Source organism: Ictalurus furcatus, chromosome 20 (assembly GCF_023375685.1).
Source record: "Ictalurus furcatus strain D&B chromosome 20, Billie_1.0, whole genome shotgun sequence".
In the NCBI taxonomy this organism is placed as follows: Eukaryota; Metazoa; Chordata; class Actinopteri; order Siluriformes; family Ictaluridae; genus Ictalurus; species Ictalurus furcatus.
The window spans coordinates 10,082,380-10,092,485 of record NC_071274.1 but is presented as its reverse complement, the minus strand read 5'-3'; the positions used below and the strand labels follow the sequence as shown (position 1 = coordinate 10,092,485).

The following is a 10,106-nucleotide window of genomic DNA, read 5'->3' as shown; positions in this document are numbered from 1 at the left end:
TATTTTAATTATTATATCCTTCCTGGCAGGTTGAGCCTGTTGAATCTGACCATTTTCCTCTGACCTCTCATCAACAAGGCATTTCCATCCACAGAACCGTATGTTCACTCAATGTCTTTTTTCCCACCTCATTCTGTGAAAAGTCTAGATACTGTTGTGTGTGGAAGTCCCAGGGGATCAGCAGTTTATGAAATACTCAAAACAAATCAGAGAGATCTCACTTTTTCTTCATTCTGATGTTTGATGTGAACATTACCTTTACCTTTACCACTAGCTCATATGTATATATGTTGTTATAATAACATTATTGCTGTACTATTAGTGTATATCTCGTTTATTATTGCATATTGATAAAGGCGTTCCATGTATATGTTTTTTGTTTCATTTTGGCTGTAAGGATACGCTGATTTAGTTTTGTTAGTGAAACGCTTGGTCACGTGATCAGACTCATCCATCCAAAGTGCCCGTGAAACATGCACTGGTACATATAGGGTTAAGCTAACTATGTAACTAGCCCGGTGTCTGTTACCACTGGGAGTGGCCTGTTTTCTATACGACGTTACTTTATTATTGTATTATTATTTTATACCTACGATGTATTAGTTTAGTGATTATTGGTATGTGCGGAAACAAAATTGGTGATAAACAGGCGAGGGAGGGAAGAGAATCCGACGAACTGTTCACGTAAGGGTATTGTCGTAAAGCAGAGTGTCGTAAACCAGGTGCAGCGATGGCCCCGGATAGGGCGGGAGGGGGCTGGTGTTGCGGTAATCAGCTCAGCGAGGCCGCGGTACAGAATCATGGCGGATGGCCCCAGGTGCCTGCGTAGAAAGCAGACGAAACCGAGGAGAACTAATGGTGAGTGGACAGTGTGATTCCGGAAAGGCGAAATGAAAAGGTGAAGCGCGTTTCGTTTGGCTGTTAAGGTTTGGCCACTTTTTGATCATTTTAACGCCTAGATTAACTACTTTATTTACACGAACTCAGTAAAAGTGTGCAGACTTGGTAGACTGTCCAAATGGATAGCTTAATCTGAACCGTTAGCTTGTCTACCTGTGGCAGAAAGCCGTTCTGTTCCCAGACCGTTATCTGGAGAAACTCTCCACTGCTTCGCGGTCGTTTCACGTGGTATATCCTGAGCTGTTTTCTGAATAGCAAACCCTGTAATTTAGTTTCAGAAAAAAAACCCGAGCATTTTTTCGCGTAGTGCATAAACTATTTCTCTACGTGTAATTCATTGTTGTTCGACATCATTCAATCTGTAACCTACCTAAATACCGGCTTATTTAGGTTGTCTAAAGTATGAAAACCTGTATTGCTGTCTAGTGAGTGTGCGGTTTAAGGCTATACTATGCGGTGACATGTTTGAACTTTGTATTTTAACAGAACTGTTGTGTTCTGCAAACTAAGGTTGCCTTTTTGGTTTCTCTCCGGAAAGAATGAAATGTTTGATGTTGAGCTTGTGCATAAGCTTACGCAGTGTTGCGCTTCCTTTAAATAACAACAGGTTCGCGCTGTACCGTTAGAAGCGTGAATCTACCTTTTCCTGCGTGCGTGCGTGTGACGCGCGAGCCTCGCACCGCCCCGCGTAGGCTACCGGAGCCATCACCGTGTCTACCTGCACGATGAGCGGAAAAAGAATGGCGCAAGCTAATGCATCGTTTAACGGCTAAATCCTCGCCATTTATTTCTGGTGCAGTTGGAGCACAAACCGTGAAAAGGAACTGTCGCCCGAAAACCGTTCCGATCACCAGGAGCGAAAAAGCCGAGGCGCGTGCACGCTGCAGCAAATGGCAACTTGTGCAGGTAGAAAACAGATGGTGTTCTGATTTCAGCGGTGCAACAAAGACTGTTTTGTGTTCAGTTTCATGGCTTTGTTCTGTCCTGATCGTTTGTTATAGTTATGGAAAAGACGGTCGGCGGGCGAGGAAGAACAAAAGTAGCGCATAAGGTGGTTGCTAGATATTTCAATGGTGTGCAGTGGAAGCAGTTTCCTGTGAAGTGTTTATGTAATGTAGGTGGGGCCGGAGTGGCGGAGCGGACCGTTAGATGATGCAGTGAGGGATGGGGTTTGGCTCTGATGTCGGACACGGGCCAGGTAGTCTAGGTGATGTAACACCTTCTTATGTCTCCTAAGCTCGCGTCTCTTCAGTCTTCTGTTGAAACTGTCTCTAAAATATCACAAATGCTATATGACATGTTATATACATGCTAGCTGTTTTTGCGTGTGCCACAAAATCCTGAACCTGATTTTTATGAATGTGAATGCTTTGACGAATGCCATTCGACGAGTGTTTTTGCTGCTCGGATTTCTTTGTTGATGAATAGACTGCACATTCATAGATAATGGTAAGATAACGATTACCTTTACGGTATTATTTTTGTCCTGTATAGATTATTCGGATAATTACATGTAGAATAATAGTCATGTTATGGTTTCGTGTGCGCTCAGGTGGAGCCTCCCAGTATGTAGGTGATCAATGATCGGTGACTTCACATTATGACGTGAGGAGCGCGCGGCATCATGGGGGAGCATCGTTCTCTTATTGTACTGTTTTTTTTTTCTTCTTACATTTTTAGTTCTGTCGGTTAAGCTCCGTTAGATTCCGGACGTGACTACACTCACAAACATGCACAAATTAGGTCTTCTTTGATCGAACCGACACAAATGTTTATTGGTCGTGTTTTACGGCTGGATTAGAGAAATTCGGGATGCCAAGAATAAGCGAGGGAGTGAATGTAAATGTAAGAGCTATATAAATTTAATTGAAGAGGGGAGCAGTACTTGTAGAATCATAGGCTTCAACTGTAGCTTTATTTTTCATTCTTATTTTGAGAGACTAAATCTAGAATGAGTTTCTAAAATATCTGAACAACTGTAGTTGTATTCCAGCCCCTGAAGTTTAAACTATCACAATATTATGTTTTTTAAAGGCAGCAATAATTACATTTTGAGAATTCATGTATTTTCAGAACACAGAAATCAGATCAAGAATTATTGGCACCCTTGGTAAATATGTATAAAAAGGTTTATTATAAATGTCTTTGTGGTTAACAAGCTTAATTCAACACTGAACATGCAACCTTTAACTGAAGTTAATTTATGCTAAGAAAGAACAGATTTTTAAAGAAACCATTTATATTACAATTATTGGCAGCCCTAGAATTTCTTATGAATAAAATATAGGCATAACTAAAACATGTGGAAATCCAGAAAGGCCATGAGTAATTTATTTTTCTGTACTGTTATTCTCAAGCTAACAGTTTTTTTTTCTCTTGTGATCTCAATATAACAGATTTCATTTTCTTGAGATCACAACCAGTACCAAATAGGTCACAAATAGGTACCCTATTGTTATTCTACCTTTTCTTCAATTTCCGACTAATTAGATTTTCCGCCATCTTGGATTTTATCAAAAATAGTTTTTTTGCTGCTCCTACTGTTTAATAGTTACAATAATGAAAAATGCTAAAAATGCTTACATCTAACTGCCATTTTTGCTACTCATCCTCCAAATTTTGTACAATCTTCATCAAATTTGGCTCAGATCATTGTGAGACCTGTCCAGGGTTGCAACTAATGATTGTTTTCATAATCAGTTAATCAGACGATAATTTTTTCGACGAATTGTTAATTGGATAAAAAAAAAATTCAATACCATATTTTTCGTTTATTTAAAAATAATCCACAAGTCTTACAAATATAAACTTCAGAGAAAAACTTTACATTAACACAAACAATATGTGAGTAACAAACCATAAAGTGCAGTGAAAGTGAGATTTTATTAATTTAGCATTGTAGTTTTATTATCAGTGTTTTTTTGTGCATAAAACACAACTGTTTGTCCAATTTTATATATATATATATATATATATATATATATATATATATATATATATATATATATATATATATATATATATATATATATATAAAAACTATACATAAAAATATACAATCGGGGAAATAAATATTGGATGTGTCAACATTTTTTTCAGTAAATATATTTCCAATGAGGCTATTCACATGAAATTTTCACCCAACATCAGTATTAACTCAAGAATTCACAACATTAAAGTCCATAAATAGAAATGTGTAAAAAGTGGAATGACACAGGAAAAAATGATTGAACACGCTAACTGAAATTTAATTAATACTTAGTGGAGAAGCCTTTGTTTGTAATGACGGCTTCAAGACGCTTCCTGTATGAAGAAATTAATGGGCCGCAGCATTCAGGTGTGATTTTGGCCCATTCTTTGAAACATATTGTCTTTAAATCTTGTTCAGTTTGATTCAAGTCAGGCGACTGACTGGGCCATTCTAACACCTTGATTTTTTTTCTCTGAAACCAACTGAGCGTTTCCTTTGCTGTATGCTTTCTTTGTCCTGCTGGAAGGTCCACCCACGTCTCATGTAAATCATTGTGGTGGACGGCAGCAGATTCTTCTCAAGAATCTCCCGGTAAAGGGCTCTGTTCATCGTTCCTTCAATTATATGAAGTCTGCCAGTACCATGCGACGAAAAACAGCCCCACACCATGATGCTTCCACCTCCAAACTTCACTGTTTTATAGTGTTTTTAGGGTTATGTGCAGTGCCATTTCTTCTCCCAACATGGTGTGTAGTATGACAGCCAAAAAGTTCAATTTTGGTCTCATCTGACCAGACTGCACTCTCCCAGTATTGCATAGGCTTGTCCAAATGAGTTGTAGCAAACTTTAAACGAGCTTCGACATGCCTTTTCTTTAGTAATGGATTTTGTGGGGTGAGCGTGAGCAGTAGAGTGCACTGCCTATTGTTTTCTCAGTGATGATGGTACCTGCTGCCTACAAGTGTTTCTGGAGCTCTTTTTCCAAGTGGTCCTTGGCTCTTGGGCTACTCTTCTGACTATTCTTCTGACTCCCTGGTCAGAAATCTTGCAAGGAGCTCCTGTGTGTGGCCGGTTGATGACAGAGAGATGTTGCTTCCACTTTATGGCCCCAATGGTGCTTACTTGAGGATTCAGAAGTTTTGAAATACGTCTGTATCCGATTCCATCAATATGTTTTGCAACAATAAAGTTCCATAGGACTTGGGAGAGCACTTTGCTTTTACCCATCATGAGATGTTTCTTGTGTGACACCTTGGTAACGAAAAGCCTTTTTTATAGACCATCAATTTACTAACCCAGCTGACATTAATTTGCACAGATAGGAGGTATAATTACTTGCGGATTTCAGCTGGTTCCTTACCTTGCCTTGGAGAACTGCTTTTTCTTAGCGTGTTCAATACTTTTTTCATTCCACTTTATTACACATAACTTTATTTATGGACTTTAATGTTGTGAATTCTTCATATTTCCAGATTTCTTGGGTTAATATTGATGTTTCGTGAAAATTTCATGTGAATAGCCTCATTGGAAATATATTTACTGAAAAAAAATGTTATTTCCCTCACTGTATATATATTGTGAGTGAAGAGCAACATGGCCTCTTCACAAATAGATCACTAATAAAGAACAGAATTTATACTGCAAGCATGCAAATACAGTATATTATGACAGTAGACTTGATTAAAATTGAACCTCTTAAGCAACTGGCACCAATTTCTCTAACCGCTTGCAGAAAGTGTAGCATTTTGGATGTTGTGCTTCCATGCTACACAGTTTGCCGGTTACTGTCTTCTTTGCGGCATTTAATATAAAATGCTCCCTTGCCTTTCTGGGTTGCACACTTTTTTCCGCGGTCACTTGATGATTAAGCTTCTGTCTGATGGTGATTGAGGTCATTTTGGGCATAAAAGGTAATGTTGAAATAAACACTGAACTGAAGCATTTATTTTTGTTGACTCTTTGTATTCTGCTAAAGCTAGCAGTGTCGTATTCCGATGTTTGATGTCATATGCTATGGACTGGGAAAGGGCTTATACTTCTGGTTAGTAAAAAAAATGCTAGTGTTCTATTTAAGATGATTCTACCCTTCTAAAATCCTACCATCTAGTGTATGAATTTAGTGCATAGTAGGGATGTCACGAGAACCGATACTTTGGTTCCAAGTCAGTACCAACATTCTTAAAACGTGACGGTACTTGTTTTTCCTGAAGCAGCGTTGGAACCGGTTCTAATGGAGGTACCGAGGTTGCAATTCTTCCGGACCTGATGGGGACAGCAAATACGGGCAAGTGTTTTAGTCGGTCCACAAGTGGTGAAGAAGAAAAACAGTAATTACAAGCACACGGGAAAAACTACAGAAGTTTAGCTCCGCCGCGACTCGTTGAGAGGAAATGTGGTATGGAATATGGAAATACTTCACAACCGAGGCGGATGACAACAAACATATAATTGATGCTCTGAAGCCGGTGTGCAACCGATGCTATCGTTCATTTCAAACAAAGCGAGGAAACACCTGGAATTTGGCGAAGCACCTGAAAGACAGTCCTATATTATGTTTGTTTGAGGCAGCTGGCATTGTGGCCGTGAAACCAGCTAACGTTATGCTCCATGTAATGTTTGTGATGGCCAGTTATTTGTAAACAACGCTAACACATTGCAGTGTTATAAACTACCTCCTAATGGGCCACCATGCATCGCCATTCAGCCCGTGTCCTGTCAGCTAAACGTAGCCTAATGTCACTAATAATTATTCAAATGTTCATGCTTTTAATAAATCTTTTTGGCCTGCCACCATATCAGTGAATTTAAACTAACGCTTGCATTCAGAGTATAAGGGGTGCGTGTGCACGTGCGTTTAGGAGTGCTGCACTCCACTGTAGCCTCCACTCATTGTCAGACAGTGTTTGATAACTAAAATCTCTCTCTCTCTCTTTCTCTTTTTCTCTCTCTCTCTTTTTGCCAGTATCAGCCAGAGTAGGATGTCCTCCAGGAGAGTTTTTTAATTTAATTTTTAAAATTTTATTTTTATACCACACCGTGGTATCGACTTTGGTATCGAGTATCGTGTACTTTTGGTGGTATTGGTACCGACTACTAGATTTTTGTTATCCTGACATCCCTAGTGCATAGTGTAACTTTGGTCTGTACTCTCCGATGCGTATTTTTGGAACATGAGTAATGCAGTGAGTAAATGTACCCCTGCTGGGCCCAGACCAATTAATCAATAATGAGATTCGTTGGCAACGATTTTCATAATTGCTTATTATCGATTTTATCAATTAGTTGTTTAAGAACAAAAGTAATCAAATGAATTTTGATATTCAAAAACATTCTCCTGTAATGTGCTGGCAAATGCAAAATACAGGATGTGATGGTGTATCACAGTAATGTATCTATGTATCACCATGAAACTTGATAAATATTTTTAGGACCATGCCCTGAATGTACGGAAGATTGGTGACCATGCCACCTTGTGGCCAAGAACTGTAACAATTTTTTTTTTTTCCCTTATATCATTTGAAATATTTGGGCTAAATTCACAGTTAATTTTTCTTATAATTCCCTGGAGTATGCTGACGTGAATGCACACCAACATCTGAAATTCAAGTGTACTTCCTGTCTACCATCTTGGATTATGTAAAAAAAACTGTGTTTTCAGTACTCCTACTGTAAATCGGACAAAATTATTACCAAATTTGGCAGATATCATCTACAGAGATGACCTCACAAAAGTTATCGAAAGAATTTAAAATATTCCAAATGGTTTGTTCAATCTTCAAACATGACAGTGATTCAAAACATGTCCAAATTGTTCAGTGACCACAGAATTAAGCTTTTGACATGGTCACCTTCTGAGCTAAACCTCATTGAAAACATTGGGATGAGCTGAAGAGCTGGGTATATCTGGAGTAGGGCTGCAGCAGTATACAGGTTTCACAGTATACAGCGGTATGAAAATTGAAGGTTATCATACCATGTACATTTGCTTATCTTATTGAAAAAAAGGCAACCAGATGGAGAATCTTGCCTGCGCATGTGCATCTCCTTTACTCGTCTACTGGCTTTCAGACTCGTCAACTTGCTTCACACACACACACACACACACACACACACACACACACACACACACGCATACATACAGTGGCGAAAATGTCTGAGAGAAGCGAGGCTGATATGACCAATCTCCATCCCCCGCCAAAAAAGAAATTAAAATCTGCAGTTTGGGATTACTTAGGATATCCCGAAAATGAAAGGGGGTTGTCCTCGAGGACTGATATCCAGTTTGCAAAAAAAAAAAAAAAGTCTGTCTGTGCAGATCAAGGGATATGTCTTGTTTATAACTTTAATTCCTTACGAAAAAACGTGTGAACCGTGAGTACCTTTTCATCCCAAGTGTTCAAATGATCACTTCTAGGGAAACTGTCATAAAATATCAATACAAATGGAAGGTGGTGAAACCTTTTTTCCAATATAATAAATGACTCACAAACCTTGTGTTATCTTGCGATCGGAGGCAGATGTCTGAAATCTGGGAAAGGAAACGAGGCCATTCTGGGAGGTAAATAAATATACCAAATCATTTCGATAACAGACTTAAGCTGAGGCATTTCAGAATGACAAAAACAACATTTGAGATGCTGTGCAATGAGATTGGTTGCTGGTTAGTCCATTTATGCGACCCACCATGCCATTGCGCTGTATAAGTTGGCCACGATTGCTGAATATCCCTGAACAAATCACATGATTTGTTGAGGCAAAGTCACATAACTTTGATGCGCTTCAAGGAATTTATTCGGTAAATGTGTATGGAAGTATAATAGTGCCAAATGTCCTCAAGGCAAAATGGCAAGTTGAATTACATAAACTGAATAAAAACATATCACAATAACAATACTTGAATTTTTCTGCCCAGCAATTGGACACAAATTGAAAAAAACCCAATAACAATGCTTGAATTAGTTTCTTCTGCAATTCATTGGGTTTGTATATTTTGTTTGAAAACAAAATTCCAGCATTCAAAATCGAATGCACACATATTCACCTTCCTAAAATACGGTTCCAAAATATTAACTTGTTAAAATACCATCGTACCATCGTAACCTACCATTATTCGTCAGGTAGTATTTCAACAAATGATTTTTCAACCTCACAAATTCAGGCTGCAAAAATCCAGGTCTTTCTCTTCAAATGCTATTGAGCTTTAAATTATGGTAGATTTTGTGTATATGTCCATACGGTATAAAAACATCACAATGTTTAGATATTATTAGACAGTTTATTTAATTAAATATCAAAAATCGAAAAGGTGTGCGTTATAGCTGACACCTAGATGAACACTTAACAATTGGTTTTATGACCTTAATTTGTGCATATCTGCGAATACCGAACTTCCAACGGCAGGCCAACTTTATGCCAGTCTGCTGGGTTCATCTTCTGTTGTGGCTTGTTTGCACAATCCCACCACTAGGGGCTGGGCACAGAGTAACACGTTACAATAGTATCAGCAATCTATTGCTCTTTCTCTGAGACCCAGATGTGAAGACTTGAATTTTAAGACCCGAATTTTTGCAGCCTGAATTTGTGAGGTTGAAAAATAATGTGTTTGAAATATTACCTGAGGAATAATGGAGATGGTATTTTAATAAGTGAATATTTTGGAACAGTATTTTAGGTAGGTGAATATGTATGCATTGCATTTTGAATGCTGGAATTTTGTTTTCAAACAAAATATACAAACCCAATGAATTGCAGAGGAAACTAATTCAAGCACTGTTATTGCTGTGTTCTTTTTCAATTTGTGTCAAATTGCTGGGCAGAAAAATACAAGTATAGTTATTGCGATATGTTTTTATTCAGTTTATGTAATTCAACATGTCATTTTGCCTTGAGGACATTTGGCACTATTATACTTGTTTCCATCGTTGTTTATGTGCATGTTTTCTTATCGAATAAAAAAAAAATCTGCTTCAGTTGAGCGCATACGTTTTTTTAAATGCTCATTTGGGAGGTTTTATTCACATCTGGTGTTCCCATCCAGTGTTTTATTATGCGATATTTAAAAATTCCCATAAAAATACATGGATGTAAACATAGCTACTGTTTACATGGACATTATTTTAAAAGCTCACACAGTTGATGTTATTTTTCATTTAGTAGTTAATAGATCTGCACGATTATGGTCAAAATGATAATCATGATTATTTTGATCAATATTGACATCACGATTAATTATCAT

At 37.9% G+C, this 10,106-nt stretch overlaps 1 protein-coding gene across 3 annotated transcripts in view; it reads left to right on the top strand.

Moving 5' to 3' along the window:
- The first annotated feature begins 634 nt into the window (after positions 1 to 634).
- zeb1a (zinc finger E-box binding homeobox 1a) overlaps positions 635 to 10,106 on the top strand; it is a 47,438-nt gene continuing 37,966 nt past the window's right edge. For 2 of the 3 annotated variants that reach the window (XM_053651725.1, XM_053651724.1), the window contains exon 1: positions 635 to 858. In XM_053651725.1, the coding sequence (XP_053507700.1) occupies positions 801 to 858 (58 nt within the window). In that variant the 5' untranslated portion in view covers positions 635 to 800. Of the gene's footprint in view, positions 859 to 1,536; positions 1,807 to 10,106 lie in introns of those variants that run through there. The other variant, XM_053651726.1, reaches the window with a different exon arrangement.